Source organism: Protopterus annectens, chromosome 8.part0, assembly GCF_019279795.1.
Source record: "Protopterus annectens isolate FY-2018-M chromosome 8.part0, PAN1.0, whole genome shotgun sequence".
Classification (NCBI taxonomy): domain Eukaryota; kingdom Metazoa; phylum Chordata; order Ceratodontiformes; family Protopteridae; genus Protopterus; species Protopterus annectens.
In genome coordinates, this window is record NC_056741.1 from 750,512,978 (window position 1) to 750,532,383 (window position 19,406).

Here is a 19,406-nt window from a genome sequence, read left to right on the forward strand (position 1 = left end):
CCTTCTAGCTGAAGTGACTGCTAAAAGGAAAGCTGTTTTCCAGGAGATAAACTTAAGTCTGCAGTAGCAGCTGGCTCGAAAGGAGGGATAGTGAGTTTTTCCAATAAAAAAATGAGGTCCCAGTTAGGGGTTGGAGGTCTCCTGGGTGGTCTTCAGTTTTTGACCCCTCTGAGATGCTGCTTTAGCAAAGGATGTGAGAAGAGGGGAGGTTCTGTGTTGTAATGAGCTGAAATGGCTGAGGCATGAATTTTTATGGAAGAAAGGGACAGGCCCTTGTGAGGCATCTCAGTTAAGTATTGTAAAATCTGAGGAATATTGGGCACTGCTGTGCTTATCCCTTGTGATTGATTCCAGGCACAGAATCTTTTCCATTCGTCAGCATAACATTTTCTAGTACTAGGCCTTTCTGCCTCCAAAATGACATCCATCACAGGTTTGCTGAGGAATGCTAAGGGTGAATGTAGGTGATCAGCCACGCTGCAAGATTCAAAGTTTGGAGCTGAGTGTGCAGAATTTGGTTGTTCTGCTGAAACAGTAAGTAAGGTGTCTGAGGCAGGTGCCACGGTGGAAAGTGCGACACACAGCGCAGGAGTGGGTACCAGTGTTGGCGAGGCCAGTCTGGAGCAATCAAAATCATTTTTGGTTTGTCCTGTTTGACTTAGTAGAACTTTGGAGAGCAGAGGCACAGGAGGAAAAGCATAGACTGATAGGTTTTTCCAGCTGAATGATAGAGCATTCCACTTTTGTGATGAGTTCTTGTGCAGAATTTGTCCAACGGATAGTTCTGGGGTGAGGCAAAAAGATCTATGTCTTGACTCCCCCATTTGCGTGTCAACATGTTGAAAATCTGTGGTTCCAGTTTACATTCATGTGGGTCCATGAGATTTCTGCTTAGTTCGTCTGCCAGAGTATTCAGCTTTCCTGGCAGGAATTGAGCTTGTAGTTGTATCTGACAGGTCAAGGCCATGTTCCACAATGCCATGGCTAGTCTGCAAAGGGGGTAGGAGTGTGCACCCCCCCTGCTTATGTACCACACAACTGTGGTGTTGTCTGTCTTCATCATTAATTGTCCTGGATGAAGGTAGTCCTTGAAGGCTGTCAGTGCATTCTGTACAGCTAGCATCTCTTTTTGATTGATATGAAGGTGCATTTGATTTGGGCTCCATTTGCACTGAAAGCACTTCCCTGCCAGATGAGCCCCCCCCAAGCATAGTCTGATGAGTCTGTAGTTAGGGTTTGGGTGGCAGGGGGTGGAGTGAATGGCAGTCCCTTGTTTTAGTGGTAGGCCTCTGCCCACCACAGGAACTCTAGTTGCAGGCAAGGTATGATAGGAATCACTGTTTCCAGGTTGTGACAATGTTGACTCCATAAACTTTTAAACTCATTACCCCGAGTACTGTCTCACAGTGCCTCTGTGCTTACACCCGAGTGCGCTGTGAGATGATAGGAATTGCAAGCTGTTACCACAGAGTACCTTCCACTGACGTGACAAACTGCAATGTAAACTTTCAATGTGAGCAGCATGTAAAACATGCTTAAATCGTAGTCTGACTTGTTCTTTACATCATATACCTACGATTCAGTGTGTTTTTACATGCTACTCACATTGAAGTTTTTGAAGAAAATCACTTGTAAAGCAGTCGATTATGCAAGTGGTGGCAGCCAATCGGATTACTGCAGTTTCAAAGGTCTCGTGTTTTTTCTTCTGCTGGCGACAAGAACTGCTTCTTACTGCTGAATTAATTTCGCCTGTGGTAAGGTAAGCTGACATTATATAGGCTAGGGTAGTGGGTTTGAGTTTTGTGTATTTTGGTGCACTGACTGCAAGTGCGTGCAGAGAGAATGAAGTGTGTGTGTATGAATATTGAAGCACCTGCTTGGGTATATGAGAGAGCGATCGGTAAATGAATGAATGCAGAATGTGTGTATGAATGTAAAAGTGCCTGCATGTGTGTATGAGAGAGCGATCGGTAAATGAATGAATGCAGAGTGTGTGTATGAATGTAGATGTGCCTGTGTGTGTGTAGGAGAGCTCAAACAGAAAAGGAGTGAATGGAGAATGTGTTTATGAATGTTGGCGTTTTAATGCGGGGTTGTTGTATAATGATCAATATACAATATTTTCATGTTGAACCCATGAAGATACCAGCAGAAACATCCAAAGACAAATATATGCAAAGCAGACACATTACTGTAACTAACTAGACTGGCAAAAAATGCATTAAAGTTGGTTTATAAAAATAAACAGGATATTCTTAGCTAAATCACATTAGCCTTCTGACCTACAGGCAACACATAGGAAATGAGAAACATAATAAAAGACTGCAGTTAATGAGTGGTAAATAATTTGCAGATAGCATAACTACTTTGGACTGATGCTAATACCCCCCCCCCCAACCACAACCTGACTAAGTAGTACATCACACTTTTGATCTTAGGTGAGGGAAGTTATGTTTTCTTCAAACTGCTGGAATGTAATTTTATTTACCCATTTAATTAAGAAATAGTTAAGAGCTATTGTTATTCTGATTTTAACACTGATGTGAAGAACTCACTTTAGTGGCTCAATAAAGTTTCCTTTTAGTTCATCTAAACAGTGTTTTTATTTTTATGTATTCAGTAATATAACCAAGGCTTACGCTACAGAGTTAGAGGTTATCAGCTATTTCATAGACATTTTTTAAAAAAAGAATTCAGGAAAAAAAAAAAAAATCAGAAAATAATGCTTCTACAGTGAAATCCCTTACACTTACTTTCATAGGTGAGTGAGTAAGTTGTCAGGTTGCTCCTTCTGAAATGCAGGGAGACCTTTTAATTACAAAATAAACACTCAGTCCATTGCTTAAGGGTATGAAAGACAAGAAACTGCCATAGTGGAAGGGAGACCGGTAGAAAGGGTAACCACTATTTAGCAAGCAGGATACAACTGTACAAGTGGATTTTACCAAACACTACACACCCAAGGAGGCAGTCTAAACCATTATATTAAGCTCCATAGGCAAAGTGGAAGTCAATGGCTCCAGTATACACCAAAGCACTGGGGTTAGATGTTTCCAATCTAACCAAGTGGGATATGTACAGTCACAATTTCCACAAAGACAGAAGCAGAGGAAAAATCCATACCAAAGAGCTAGCATAAGCAGTAACATGGCAGTGGTTGGTTGCCTAAAACTGTACTTGCTCCAGATAATAATCTGTACCCTTTTTTGCAAGAGGGCAAATATATTACTTTTAAGAGGGATACTGCATCAGACATCACAATTACTAACCCTTTAGTTAGGCAACAGCATTATTTGCCTAAGTAGTCCATTCGGCTTAGGGCCATAGGAGAGGCACCTTTTTCAGTTGCCATTGGCCAACATTTACTTGGACTGAGTAGGGGCTAAGTATGCAAGCGGATGGTAACTTAACATCCATGCACGTCTACATAGGAAATTACTATAATGGTGCACTACCTTATGCACGTGCAGTTACATTCAGGAAAGGTATAGGAGGGAATCCAGCTGGTGCCCACACACCAAGCAAAAGCTGATAACAGTTAGTTCAGGAAAGAAAATGGTTAACAGCAGCAATCCTAAATTGGAGCCACAAGTGCTGAAAGGTACACGGCATCTTCTGAAAGAGGCTACTTCAAAGGGTGGGATTGCTAGCGGCAGTAAGTCCAGGTCTGAGCTACAGTTGTCAAAAGATACTAGACTTCCTACAGAAGGACAACTGGGCATGATTATGAAGACAAGAGTTGTGACAAACTCAGCTCTCAGATCTACCTTATAGAGAGTGTAGCAAAGGAAGCTTCTGACTTTCAAGGGAAGACAAAGTCCATATACTGACACAAGGGGTTATTATGCAGAGAATGGAGTCCTACACAAGGAATAGAAAACCAGTACAGCAGTTAGTAGTTCCAAGGGCCGTTACTTCTGGCCACACAGCCTATGGTATTCCTTTTTTTAGACCATCTAGACTTAATGCATACGAAAACCAGGCTTATGTAAAACGTTTTGTGGTCAGTTATTGCAAAAGACATGAAATGGTTCTGTGAAACATCTGAGCAATATCAAAAGGTTGCTAAGGCAGAAGGCTGCCTGCTTTGACATCTCTGAATGCTACTGAAGTACAACGTGAGAGGGTAGCCATGGATACTGTGGGGTTTCTTGGTAGCCCAAGCATGAGAGGTAATAAGAAGTATATCTTTGTCATGCTGGATTATGCTACTAAATAACCTGAAGCAATGGCTTTGTCTTCTATCAAGGTAGAAAAGGTAGGAAATGTTCTATCAGATATTTTCAGCAGGGTAACTTTTTCCCCAGAAAATAATGATGAACAGAGGGGTTGTCCCTCATGTCACATCTGCTGATCTGCTTGTGGAAGTGTTGCGGGTAAAAACTACCACCTACCAACAATAAGCAGTCTGCTAGAGATGTTTAACTCTACTCTTAAGACAATGCTAACGTTATCTGCAGACCACTTTAGCCACAAGCTATAAGTACTTGCCTCATATTTTCTGTGCACACAGGGTGGTACCTCAAGAATCCAAAGGATTTTTATAATTTGTTGTATTTCACAGTCACAGAGTGAGGGGACCTCTAGTCTTCATTCATGATGGGTGTAAGGGTGAAGACCATCCTCATAAAAAGTCTGCTGTGGAACATCTACTGAATTTCAGGAGCTCAAAGAGTTGCCACATGAGCACTTAGCTCAAGCTCAGTAGCAACAAAAGTTTTGACATGACTGGGCGGTGAAAGTACATGAATATATTGTTGGAGAAATGGTAATTATTTTATTCCTCTCTGGCAAAATGAGCTAGTAGAAGAATGGAAAAGATCAGTCACTGTTCTAAAAATAAAAACAACTACATTGAATGGAACACATCCATACACACAGGGGGTATACCAAGGATATCCGATTACACCAGTGGACACAGTTTGTACAAATAAAGACGCATATAAATAAAGAAGAGACATAAAGAAGACTGCTAGTGATTAACCACAGTAATATAATGCAATGTGTATACAATGTAATGTACATACAATGTACTTTCATATTTATGTTAGAGTAAGATTCTTGCACTAAAAGGATGTCCCTGGAGATATTAGGATGCATTTTCAACAGTTGTGACATTTTTTAGCTAAGGTTTTCTCTTTTTTAAAAAAGCTGCTCATTCAGCTTTGCTTAAAAATAAAACAATAAGCATCTAAGGAATTTAATCATTTAGGAGATGGCTCCTTATGATACGACTGACTTTAATGAAGTCTCTCAGCCAGTAACTTATCTTTCTATTTTTCAAATATCTGTAATATACAGTCTAACCATGGAATTTTAACACCCAGTTCCTGGAAATGTGTTTACAAAACAATGTTGCATCATTTTCTTGCACCATGAAAGTGGATAACTGCTCTGATTTGTAGAAGTGCAACTATTAAAGTTTACAGAAATTCTGCTGTAAAATGTGCCTGTATGGTATAATGTCACAAACAACTGCAGCATACAAAGTAGGTGCAGGAATTCTTCCTATACCTATGAGAGAGGAACAATGTTGATGCAGTTTGTCCATCCAGAAACTCACTTGGCAGCAGTTCAGTTATTTACATCTGTAACACAATTCCTTCTACATTTAATGACTATCCCATCATCCATAAAGTACAGTTGTGTACCTACCATAAATGTAGATGGTTGAGTGTATTCACTGTTGCAGTCAATACTCTTGGGTTATCCTGCTGGCAGGCTACCCGCAGTTGGCCAGATTTCCAAAGTCTAGGTCCGGCGTCGGTTGCTGTCATCTCTTCCCTGACGTCAGTGTGCCAGGGGTATAAAAGATGCAGCCGACGCCATTTTCTTCAGTTTTTCTTGTCCCAGATGTCAGGTGCCCCCAAAATGGTAGGCTAAAAATATTATGCCAATAATTATGCATGCAGTAAAATAAATATTTCCTTCATCTACAAGCAAATACACCACATAGGTTGTATAAGATAGAGAAGTATAGGCAAGTCCCAGCAAAGAAAAGGGGGATGGAAGGTGGGTAACCCTGACTGCAACAGTGAATACACTCGAGCATCTACATTTATGGTAGGTACACAACTGTACTATGTTCATCGTGTTTCACTGTTGCAGTCATTACTCTTGGGTTGAATCCCAAAGCTAAGGCTGGGTGGTTGGGCCCAAATAGGATTAGGAGAGGCTACAAGACCTTGCAAAACTGCAGTGGCGAAGCCTGCTCTGGACTTAGAGTAGAGAGATAAATGGTAGTGCTTTGTAAAAGTGTGCACTGAACTCCAAGTTGCAGCCTCTAAAATGTCTTTGGTCGGTACTCCTCTGAGAAAGGCTGCTGAAGTGGCTGCTGCCCTGGTAGAATGAGGCCTAATGCCCTTTGGCACTGATTTGCCATGTTGTGAGTAGCAGAAACGAATGCAGTGGCCTATCCATTTTGAAATAGCCTGTTTTGAGATAGGCTTTCCTTGAGATCCTGCAGCATATGCCACTAAAAGTTGCTCAGTTTTTCTGAAAGCTTTAGTTCTGTCCAAGTAGAAGCGTAATTGTCTGTGCATGTCCAAGGAATGCAGAAGTCTCTCACCCTTATTCTGTGGGTTTGGATAAAAGGTAGGCAAATGAATGGTTTGGTTAAGGGCCACACTGGACACTACCTTAGGCATAAATGTTGGGTTCGTCCTTAGAGAAACCCTGTCTGGATGGAAAATGATGAAAGGTTCCACAGCCATGAGTGCTTGTAACTCCCAGACTCGTCTTGCAGAGGTTATTGCTAAGAGCAGAGCTGTTTTCCAGTACAAGAATTTTATATCAGCTGTTGAGGCTGGCTCAAAAGGAGGCAGTGTGAGTTTTTCCAAGACATAATTGAGGTCCCATGCCAGTATTGGTGCTCTCCTTGGAGGCCTGATGTTTTTGACCCCTCTGAGGTACTGCCTTACTAAAGGATGAGAAAAGATAGGTGGTTCCGTATGGTAATGGGCTGAAATGGCAGAGGCATGAATCTTAATTGATGAAAAGGAAAGGCCTTTGTCCAGCATCTCAGTTAGGTATTGTAAAATTTGAGGAATATTTGGTACATACGTGTCAATGCCTTGTTTCTGGTTCCAAGCAGAGAATCTCTTCCATTTTTCTGCATAAGATTTTCTGGTACTTTCTGGTACTGGGCCTCCAAGATAACATCCATAACAGCTTTTGAAAGAGCAGTGTTCTGAATGGCTACATTATCCGCCATGCTGCCAGATTTATGGTCCCGAGTTGGCTGTGCAGGATCTGATTGTTTTGTTGGGTCAGCAAGTAAGAAGTTTGAGGCAATATCCATGCTGGACCTTGAGACAAGCTCTTTAGGATTGGGTACCAGTGCAGGTGTGGCCAGTCTGGTGGAATCAGTATCATTTTTGGCTTCTCTTGTCTGACCTTTAGGAGTACCTTGGGAAGGAGAGGCAGTGGGGGGGAAGGCATATACTGTTAGGTTTTTCCAGCTGAAGGATAGGGCGTCCACTTTCCATGCTTGTTTGTGATAAATCCTTGTGCAAAATCTCTGTAATTGGCAATTGTGAGGGGAGGCAAATAGATCTATGTCTGGGCATCCCCATTTTCTTGTTATCATGCTGAAGACTTGTGGATCCAGTTTCTACTCGTGGGGATCCATGAGGTTTCTGCTTAGTTCGTCTGCCAGAGTATTTGTTTTTCCTGGCAGGAATTGTGCTTGCAGGTGAGCTCGATAAGTCAATGCTGTGTCCCACAAGGTCATTGCCTGTCTGCAGAGGGGGTAGGAGTGTGCGCCTCCCTGCTTGTTTATGTACCACATGACCGTAGTATTGTCCGTCTTTATTAGTAGCTGTCCTGGATGAAATAGATCCTTGAAAGCTGTCAGGGCATTCTGAACAGTTAGCATCTCTTTTTGATTGATATGAAGATGCATCTGGCTTGCAGGCCATGTGCCCTGAATACATTTTCCTGCCATATGGGCCCCCCAGGCATAATCTGATGCATCCGTTGTCAGTGTCTGTCTGGCTGTGGGTACAGTGAATGGCAGACCCTTGTTGTGGTGACAGGCCTGTGCCCACCATCGAAACCCCTGTTGCAGGCAGGGAATGAGGGTAATGATTGCCTCCAGGCTGTGGCAATGCTGATTGTAGTTTCCTCATATGCAGTCTGACATATGGAATTAGTAGAATGCAGGATGTCATGAAGCCCAAGGCCTGCAGGATTTTCCTTGCAGATAACTGGGTCTTTGCTGCCAACTTTTGGAAGTAAGAAGTCAGTTGCCTTTGTTTGTCTGGCATGAGATAAGCCATCTGGGCAGTTGTATTTAAGCTTGCACCCAGGAATATTATCTCTTGAGAGGGTACTAGTTTTGATTTATTTTCGTTTACTGTACATCCTAGGCAAATTAGTATTCTTTTTACAAACGCCAGATGCTTTAGAAGAATGTCTTTGTTCTCTGCTTGAATAAGGCAGTCGTCCAAGTAGGGGTATATTTGAATTCCTCTTTGTCTGCAAAATGCAATTACTGGTGCCAGGCATTTTGTAAAGACCCTGGGTGCAGTAGATAAGCCAAAGGGCAGTGCAGAGAATTGGTAGTGCATTGAGCCAGCTATGAATCTGAGGTATCTTCTGCAAGATTGTCTGATTGGGACATGCAGGTATGCCTCTTTTAGGTCCAAAGTTACGAGCCAAGCCTTCTTGCCAAGCATGGGCAGTAGCTGCTGTAGAGTCAACATCTTGAATTTTGGAACCTCCAGAGACGTGTTTAGTATGGACAGGTCCAGTATTGGTCTCCAGGTTTTGTCTTTTCTGGGCACCAAGAAAAGTCGAGTAAAATCCTTGACCCTGCTCTTGCTGTGGTACTTGTTGAATGGCCCTCATGTCCAGGAGGGCTGTAATTTGCTTTAGTGCCTCTGCCCATTGATTGTGTGGCAGGTCTTGCATACCTTTTGCCCTTGGTAGGGTGTGAAAATGTAACCTATAGCCCTGGGACACTATGTTCAAGACCCATTTGTCCTGGGTAATCATTTGTCAATTTGGTGAAAAAAAGTGCTAGTTTTCCCCCTAAGAGGGCTGCCAAAAGATAAGTGCTTGGATCTGGCAGAGGAAAGTCATTGGGACTGTTTCCTGTAAGGGTGTGATTTGTCTTCTCCGCTTTTGGAGGTAGGAGCACCCCATTGTTTAGGCCTGTATGAGCCTTGGGGCTGAGATCTGCATCTGGGACGTCTGTATCTGCCTCTCTGTGGCCTGTCTGACACTGGAAAGGACCAATTTTTTGAAGGCCAGTTCCAGCTAAATCTGGGTGGCTGTACCTGTAAGAAATCATTAACTGTCTGCATGGATTTCGCTTTATCCTCCCATTCAATACCTCTTCTGCTTTAGCACCAAAGTATCATGCTGTAATGGAGCATCTAATAATTTTGCTTTAACATGATCAGGCAGATTCTGTTCCTTTAACCAAGCATGCCTTCTAATAACAGAACCTGTAACAGCGGCCCTGCAAGAGGCCTCCATTGAATCATAACCACATTGCAAAGTATGCTTTCCCACTTGTTCAGCTGCATGCAATAAATCCTGCATTTCCTTGTTCTCTAAACATTCAGAATTTGTCAACATTTTCTGTTTAAGCAGTGACTAAGTATTTCTGATATTTAAGCATATGAAACTGACAATTTAAAGCCCTTACAGCCAAGGTAGCAGAAGTGTATACTTTTTTCCCCCATCTATCCAGTACTCTAGAATCCCTATCAGAGGGGACAGGGTTTTTTGCAGTGGAAGCTTTGACCCCTTTGGGACCCTGATATATAGTTTGAGTCAGCAGCAGTGTTTTTATATAGGAATTTATGAGAGTCTGGGACCCTGTAGTATCTGTCTGGCTTAGCAGGTGCAGGGGGTAAAGAGTCAGGGGACAGGCCGGACTCTGAAAAAACATCATCTACAATGTCTAGAACAGGTGGAATAGCAAGAGGTCTGTGCTGAGGTAATAGCAGAAAATCTCTGAACCTTTTCTTAGATTCTGAGTAATCTTGGCTCTCCCAGTGGAAATGCTCCCTCATGGTATGCAGGGTTTCCCCAAAAGAATAATCCTAAGGAGGAGAGGCTGAAGGAATGGATTCATCAGCATAAGAATCCTCATAGGGAGGAAAAGAATATCCCTGTTCAGAAGAGGCATCAGAGGAAACTGAAACCTGCTCAAAAGAATCATATTCTGTCTCTTGCCTAGGCCTCTTATCAGGAGGGGGATGGGAACCCCTGATCAAAGTAATTAGGTCTTCGGCCATTTTAAGCATCTGTTTTTTAGGCATGGAAGTCTGAGTAGGAGAATGCCGTACTTGTTTCTTTGTCTTTAGAGCTGCTTTAGTCTTTGTCTTTGAAGCTGAAGATGGTTTAACATATAACTGTGTAGGTCTGAAGACACCCTCAGAAGCCGATGCCTGCTCAGCGGCTCTGGACCCATCTGAGGGAATGACTTCCGAGTGTCCAATACCTTGACTATCCAGAGGCCCAGTTGGCCCCACGTGGGAGTCAGAATTAGCCTGTGGCTCTGAGGTAGCGGGCGCCAGGGGCTGTGAAAGCGCCTCACCGAGAACTGGCGACTGGCCTAATGGAGGCTTCGTCTGTTTTGGACCTCGGATGCCTATCCTTTTCCTTGTCCTTGCGTTTTTTGTAAACTCTGATCGTCGGCTGTTCCGACGGCATTATATAGTTAAATCTTCGGCCAAAGTAATGAAATGCAAAAATTGAACCGACGCTTAATAGTGCGTTGGTTAAATCTAGCACAAAACTGAGAGCTAGCAACGTCGGGGGTCAGGGCCTAGGCAAGGAATACAGTAAGAATGAAAATCCTTATGAGGTATTTGCTTCCCACAAGAAATACAATTGTTAACTTTTTCTGGCATCGGTCTGGAGCAAGAAAAAAGTTTCCCCAACGGGGTACTTAGCTTTAATGAAGACTTCGGTTCTGAAATTTGGATTTGAAAATCTCAGGAGTCGGCCGACTGGCACTTGCGAACTGCTTTTGCTTCGGGCACTGTGCGGCAAGAAAGACTGAAGAAAATGGCGTTGGCTGCATCTTTTATACCCCTGGCACACTGACGTCAGGGAAGAGGCGACAGCAACCGACGCCGGACCAGGACTTTGGAATTCAGGCCGACTGCGGGTAGCCTGCCAGCAGGATAACTCAAAAGTAATGACTGCAACAGTGAAACACGATGAACATCTGGTAATGCAAGTAGCCTGCTTTGAAGCGGACGTATCTTCTGCAAGATTCCCTGATTGGGATATGCAGGTAAGCCTTTTTAAGTCTAGAGTTACCAACCAGGCATCTTTGGCTGGCATAGGAAGTAACTGTTGAAGAGTTAGCATCTTAAATTTTGGAATGTCCAGAATGTGTTTAGAGTAGATAAGTCCAGAATTGGACACCATGATTTGTCTTTTCTGGGTACCCAGAAAAGTCTTGAATAGAAACCTTGTCCCTTTTCCTCTTCTGGTACTGGTTGTATAGCCCCCATGTTCATGAGGGACAGTACTTGTTTCTGGGCCTCTGCCCACTGATTTGGGGGGCAGGTCTGGCCATCCGTTTGGGATTGGCAACATGTGGAAATTAAATCTGTATCCCTGGGCTACTATATTTAAAACCCATTTGTCCTGGGTTATAAGTTGCCAGTTTCTTGCATGAAGTGCCAGTTTTCCCCCCAAAGGGGCGGCTAAAAAGTTAGTGCTTGGTAAGTGTAAAAAGAAGTCAATGAGACGGTTTACCATAGGGAGGTGCCTTGTTGTTTCCAGATTTGGAGGAGGAGGCACCCCATTGTTTTGTTCTAAAAGTCCCTTGTGACTGAAACCTAGAACCTTTGGAATGTCTGGGTTTGACTTAAGTGGCTCTCGAAGGAACAGGAAAGGACCAGTTCTTAGTAGGCCAGTGCCTACTAAATCTTGGATGTTGCACTTGTAAGAAATCTTTTACAGTTTGCATAGATTTAGCTTGATCTTCCGTCTTTTTTAAAGCTTCTTCAGCCTTACCAAAGAGACAGTCCTGTTGCAAAGGAGCATCCAACAATTTTGCTTTAACATGATGAGGCAGAGTTTGCTCTTTGAGCCAAGCATGCCTTCTCAGCACAGACCCAGTTACAACATCCCTGCAAGAGGCCTCCAAAGAATCAAAACCACATTGCAAAGTATGTTTTCCGACTTGTTCAGCTGAATGCAATAAATCCTGTAAATCTTTATTTTCCACACAGTCAGAAATTAACAATTTTCTGTTTAAGCAGTTCCATGATATGCTGTTGATATTTAAGCATATGAAATTGACAGTTTAAAACCCTGATTGCCAAGGTTGCAGAATTGTAAACCTTCTTACCCCATCTATCCAGCGCCCTGGAATCTCTATCAGAAGGGGTAGAACTTTTAGCAGTAGAGGCCTTAATGCCCTTGGGACCCTGAGAAATGGTTTCAGGATCTGCAATAGGATTTTTGAAAAGGAATTTGTGGGAGTCAAGAACCCTGTAGTATCTGTCTGGCTTACAAGGAGCCAGAGGCAGAGAACCAGGAGCCATACTAGATTCTGAAAAAACATAATCAACAATGTCTAGAACAGGAGGTATAGCCAAAGGCCTATGCTGAGGAAGAAGAAGAAAATCCCAAAGTCTCTTTTTAGATTCAGAGAAATCCTGACTTTCCCAGTGGAAATGTTCCCTTAAGATATGTAAAGTTTCCCCAAAAGAAAAATCCTCAGGGGGAAAAGCAGAAGGAATGGAATCTTCTGCATCAGAGTCCTCATAAGTAGGTATAGACAAATCCTGTTCATTAGAAGAGTCAGAAGAAATAGAATCCTGTTCATAAGATTCATAATAAATGTCTTGCCTAGGCCTCTTAGAAGTGGGGGGGGGTTGGCTACCCCTGATCAGAGTAATTAAATCTTCAGCCATTTTGATCATTTGTTTTTTAGGCACAGGAGTCTGCACGTGTCCCAGGCGTTGTTTTTTTAGACACTGATTTAGATCTTGGCCTTAGTTTTGAAGATGGCGTTGGTCTATATATAAATCTGTAGGCCTGAAAACACCCTCAGAAGCTGGTGCCTGCACAGCATCTCGCTGCATACCGGACTCCGAATGGGTCTCAGTAAAGGCCTGCGAATCAGAGGTAGCTGGTATCAGGGGCTGTGAAAATGCCTCACTGAGTACCGGCGAACTGGCTTAAGAGAAGCGTCGTCGTCAGTTTTGGACCTCGACGGCCTGTCTCTGTCTTTTTCTTTGCATGTTTTAGGTATTCCGGTATTCGGGTTGCTAACCGACAACATTTCTGGATAATTAAAGTGTGAGCCAAAATACTTAGAAGCAAAAATATACCGACGTTTAATAGTGCGTTGATTAAATTTAGCACAAAACCAACAGCAAGGTACGTTGTGGTCAGGGCCTAGGCAAGGAATACAGTACAAATGAAAATCCTTATGAGGTATTTGCTTCCCACAAGTAATGCAATTATTAACTTTTACTGACGTCTGTAAGGAGTAAGAAAAAGTTTCCCCAACGGGGTACTTAGCTTTTTAGTTGAAGACTTCGGTTCTGAAACTCGAAAATGAAAATTTCAGGAGTCGGCCGACCGGCACTTGCGAACTGCTTCTGCTTCGGGCACCGCGCGGCAAAAAAGACTGACGTAATGGGGTCGGCTGCAAGTTTTATACCCCTGACCTGACGTCATGGAAGAAGAGACAGCAACCGACACAGGACCCAAGACTTTGTTAATCAAGCTGACTGAGGGCAACCTGCGTGCAGATTACCCAAATGTAATGACTGCAACAGTGAAACACGAAGAACATCTATATATATCTATATCTATCTATATATAGATATATAGACACACACAAACACACCCATACATGCCCCTATATATACATTTATCTATAAACAGAAAGTGGACAGTGGTTGCACAGTACATATAGTATATATGGACAAGACCAAGGCCTTCAGCACTATTTCCCATGCAGGCATTACTGACAGACTTCTAAATCTGAATACAAATCCCTGTGCTGTACAGTGGATGGCTAACTGGTTTTCTGAGAGAACCCATGTGGTTAGCAGGTGTCACTTCTGAATACAAAAAGTTAAACAGTGATGTACAACAGGGCTCAGTGCTGGGCCATTTCTTATTTAGCTTCCATTTCTCAGATGTTAGGCCAACACTCCTGGCCTACGCTGGAATGTGTGTTTTTAAGCACAAGGTTCCCCAACGGCCACGGCTGAAGCCACAGCAAATTCTAATTAGGCACACACACCTTTTTAAACTCCTGCAAAGATGATCTTTTCTTACAGATTGGCTTCAGAGTGAAGTTGGCAGTACAGCCCGATCATGGTCAAACGCGGCCCTAGGCAGGGGAATGTACCTGACCCCCCCCAGCCACTCTGGTGCCCCTTTACTTGTCCCTTCCAAATTAACACTGCTCAAAACTGTCAGCATGCATATTATTTTCTTCCTTATTTTTAAAATGAAAACAAGAGATATGGAGTTAATGTAAAGCTTTTAATTTAAATATCCTTTGTTGACCAGGTTAGTCCCCTAGGCGAGTAATGTCTTTTCAAGAGAGACTCCTGGTGGCATTTAAACTTCTTAGGGAAATTTGGCCAAGGCATTGAGGAAATTCCTCCTACTCTTTTCAACACCTCAGGTTAATGTAAAAGATCTCACAACAGCTACCCTTAACGAAAATAGATGGGGCATCAGTTTAACATTTCTTCTAAAAATGACGCACTCAGGAGTGCAGCACAGTTTCACATTCTCCCAGTTATGCTGGTCTCCCAGTCTAGCAAAGCAGCAGCAGAGTTGCATTTTGAGAAATGTTCATGGAATTTCCAAAGCACTTAAAAGGTAAGTTTCAACATGCATTTAAATCCAGTGTGGTGTTGTGCATGCACAGTACTAAAGATGCACATACAGACTCAGCGTGTGTCCTTAAAGAAGGAAAGTAAAACTTTTTTTAATTGAGCAATGAAAAATAAAATGTGGCAGCCTCCCAAACTGACTAGGTCACTTAGTGCTGAATTCGGCTCAGGCTGGCAGAATACAGACAACAGTCCATGTTGTGTTCAGGGCAAAGGCAAACCTGGATGTCCTCATGAGGAATTTGCTTACCACAGAACAGTTACTAATCATGAAGCTCTACAAAATAGATAAGAAAATACCTCATGGTGTACTCAACTGTCTTCTGGAAGCAAGCCACCTAACAATGCTAACACCATAAACAGCAAGAAAAATACATGGCAAGAAAGATCTGAAGATAATACTGGCCAATGCACCTCTTATACAACAGATGCCCTTGTTTAGAGGTGGGAGTCTAGGCCTGGCGGTTGGGGTGGGGGTGGGGGGTTGAAACATGAGAGGGCAAGGAAAAATGCATTTAAAACAGAGATCCATAGAACAATAATAAAAAAGTAATAACTACATACTTATGACCGACTCAAATAAAACTCCACCTCCACTTGTAAAGTCACCACAAATGCATAATATGTAGCCCTACAATGCAAGTATACAGTAGCTGTAGTTTTACAGATGCAGCATAAAAATCACACATTTCAAACAAAGTACTTGTAGCAGTTTTAATTCCTCATGCAAGGCAGATCTCATCTTGTTTCAAATGAAGTTAGACAACGTTTCATTATACAGAAGATAAGAAATAAAAACATATTTGGAAAAATCTACCCAAATGCCAAAAACTCTTTTTAAACTTACATTTCACAGCTTGACAAATCTGGTAGGCCATATGCCGAACCTGGCAGACAGAATATGGTAGGTAATTGTTCTCTTTCAAGAAGTCAAAGGTACTCAACCCAAGCAGCTCAAAGGAAATACACATGTGGCCATGGAAGTCAAACCAGTCAAACATCTTCACACACAAACTGAGGAAAAAAATTGAGAGAAGTAAGTCTACGCCAAAAAATATGTTTTTATCAGATGTACTCTAACTGTTTTATTTTCCTGTAACAACTGAGACACGGTAACATTTCAATCTCTGATCATATTCACCTAATCACCATCCTTGCTAAATATATGACCAAAATAAACTCTGGCAGAGGTCTTAACTCGTCCATTGCCTTTACATTACTTTTGAAAATTCTCAGAACATGTAGAGACAAACAAAGTTTTTAACTAGACTTCATTTTCCTGGCCATAACCACCTAAAAGACTCACCACTACGATGCAAAAAGTAAGGGCCCACAAATATGCTTGTCAATGTGAAACATTACAACTCCTAATGCAGTGAACCTCAAGTACGGCTGTTGGGGAACCACCTTAGCATTACGCAAAACAGACTTATAAGCAAGACCATAAGAAATAAGACTAAGAAACTTCTTAAAGTGGAGTGTGGCTAAGCCTGCTTGCACTCAACAAATCACAGGTTATTAGCCAGCTGAGCTCCTTAAACGATTCACTGGGACAGGCTAGTCAGGCTACAGACTTCTGTTGTTCATCGAAGTAAAAGCTGTGCAGCTGTGCAACAGAAGCACTTGCATACAATCATGTGGCTGAAGGCTGACTTCATAATCAGACCAGGATGGAGGCATCCTCTTTGTGGAAACTTTAGCTGAATAAGCAAGAAAAAAATGGTGGCTTTAAAATTAGAGAATTTTGTCCTCAACTCTCTGAGCAGACAGCTAATCCACAGATATATAACTCAGCTATGCTTTAAGACTTTTTTCCTTTTATAAGTATAAATGTAAGTTTATGACAGCACAGCTCTCTCTGGTACAGTTTTACAAAGTGTATTTAATCATTGTTTAGCAAGGAGATCTTTTTTGTCCTCAATTCTCTGAACATTTTATTTTTGAAGGGGGTCCTCAACTTTGGCAATTCAGTTGATACACAAAACCAGAAAAAAAATGGAAGTACCTTTCTTTTCTTTTAGTCTAACTTCCATTGGGGGGGGGCACTGCCCCAGGATACCAACAGATGGGTGGCAAACAATATTTATTGCAGAAGTACTGGTAAGTGTAGCAAGTTCATTAACAATACTGAAGCTATGCACAAATGAAGTAAGACGTAACATACACCAGACTAGCAGGTCCAACCACAACACAACTGGACTTACCTTAATACTGGATTCTTTTCACCCTTATTCCATCTGATATGACTTTTGAGAATTTGGAAATAAGTTAAGTGCTCCTAGCCTCCAGCTCCTTCAAACAACTCCAATAATGCACCTGTCCTCATTCTAGTATTAGAATGAGTTTGCTGCATACCTGGCAAGGGTCACAAAGGTACATCTAATAAAGAAGTGTTACAGGAAAGAAGGGCGTAGATTACGGAGGGACATAATGGCTTCAGGTATGTCTACCAGGTCCACCAGGAAGGATATGGCAATCTGGAAGGGAAATGACGGATGGGATGTTGAATTGGACTGACTACAGATGAAAATGATCCAGTATTAAAGTATATAAAAAGAAGTTATGTACTCACCTTAACATTCCATTTGTGTTGTCCATTTTTATTCTTCCTCCACTTATGGGTATTAAATAACCTCTGTAAATGATCTCTGCACCCATGCAGCTGTCATTATTTCCAGCCAGGCTATCTGGTGCATGTATAATTGACCCCCCGATTGCCTCCAGAGGGGGACAATTGGGCCTCCTTTCAAGAACGCTGGATGAGGTGGTCGAAAAAGGAATCTCTGGACCCTTAGTTCTACGGGCCAACCTCTGCTGTGAGGCCAGTGTTTAACACTGGAGTTCCCCCCTATCCCTGGGGGAATTTCCTCCACTTGTGTCTTGGAAAGTGCCCTTAACTTTGGGGCCAAACAAAGACATTGTCAAAGGGGGCACTGAAGAACGAATCAGACTTTACTCTGCAAGATCGCATAAGTGCATCCAGGTGTGCCTCCTTATGGAAACGCCAGAACCCGCTGACCTTGAGGTTCGCTCAGCCGCATGTGAAATTAACCTCATGGAAGAAATGGAAGCAGACTGCAGGGTAGCCCAGACACCTTACCTCATCAGAAAAAGATCCTGAAAGGATATTAGAGAGTTCCTTAACTAGGTCTCTGAAACCTGGTGAAATGTGCCAAATAGTTGAGACCTTAAGGCAAAGGTCACTGAAACACAGACACACTTCCCAAACCTATCCATCTTCAGAGACTTCTTGATGGACAGTGGAACTCTCTTTGGATAGGTCCTTTTTAGTGACCACCGCTATGACCATGGCATCAACAGGCACCCCTTTTGTAGTGACCACCGCTATGACCATGGCATCAACAGGCACCCCTTTTGTACAAAACTGTCTTCTGCTAGTGTTAAAAATTTGTCCAGTCTCCAGGGTAGTGGTTCAATGGCATCTAGGGTGTTCTATGCCCGCTGAGAGATCAAATCTATGAGATCATCAATGGGCGGAGTCACCCAGGAGGTAGACTGGCCAGTACCAAATGCCTCCAGGAACACAGACTCCTCAGATGAAGGGTTTCTTGTCTTCCAGACACCTCTCTGTTTCAGGATTTCAAGGATGTCTCGAAAGTGGACATCTTCAGCAGGTGATGGTGGGGACCCTTCACCTTCATCAAAGTCTGTATCTTCTATGATCAATTCCTCAGGGGAGTCTAAGTGCTTTCTCTTGCACTTTCTCTTCTTAGGGGCCTCTTCAGTGGGATGCTCTGGGGAGGTATCAGAAGAAGTGATAACATCCTGCTGGGAAGCCTGGGGTTTCGGTATCTGCTGTCCCTGTGGAGAGGATAGGTGAGACTCTAAGCAAAAAGATGGCAAGCCTGTAGACTGAGGATCCGAGGGGAGTGGAGGGGAACAGTCTTCGTAGAGGATGTAGACAAGGCTCTCTCCATGACCTCAACGGCAGACCCCCCTCCAAGAGGAAAAGGACCCCAGGTCCGCAAGGACAAGCCTCTGGGCTGAAGTCCCTCCCTGTTCCGAGGAGAACTCTCCCAAGGCTGAAGTTGGAGCTGCACTAACCCGTGCAAAGGCCTCGAGGTGCAGAGACAACTCCGAGAACTTCGGAGTAGACTGTGATACCCCGGACCCGAAAGGGCAGCTCTGGCTCAGAGGGCTCTCCAGACCGGATGCAACTGAAGAGCTCAGAACAAGCTTAATATCAGAGGATAAAGATATTGTTGGATCCAATGCAGACGGTCCCGTAAGACTCAGACCCAGTATCCTTAAGACAGAGTACGGAGTCGCAGGGGGAACTTACAGAGGGGGAGTAGTGGAAGGGGTAGGAGCAGACAGAACACTTGACATGTCCTGCTCAGAGAGAATCCTTTTAACTAAGTTCTCCACATCTTCCATAAAGTTCCTGAAGGACTGAGTGGACGCAAGGGAAGGAGACCTAGGTCTCTCCAAAAAGGGAGATGGAACCCTGGACGGAACAGGGTCACTGTGGTCCTTGAAAGAATAAACCATGGGATTAGATTTTTTTGGTATCGCATCTGGATTAGTCTGATCTGATAAATG

At 43.0% G+C, this 19,406-nt stretch overlaps 1 protein-coding gene across 4 annotated transcripts in view; it reads right to left on the bottom strand.

Moving 5' to 3' along the window:
* Window positions 1-19,406, bottom strand: part of CLK2 (CDC like kinase 2) — a 747,936-nt gene that overhangs the window by 301,624 nt on the left and 426,906 nt on the right. For all 4 annotated transcript variants that reach the window (XM_044080210.1, XM_044080208.1, XM_044080211.1 and 1 more), the window contains exon 7: window positions 15,691-15,857. In XM_044080210.1, coding sequence (XP_043936145.1) covers window positions 15,691-15,857 — 167 coding nt within the window. The remainder of the gene's footprint in view (window positions 1-15,690; window positions 15,858-19,406) is intronic.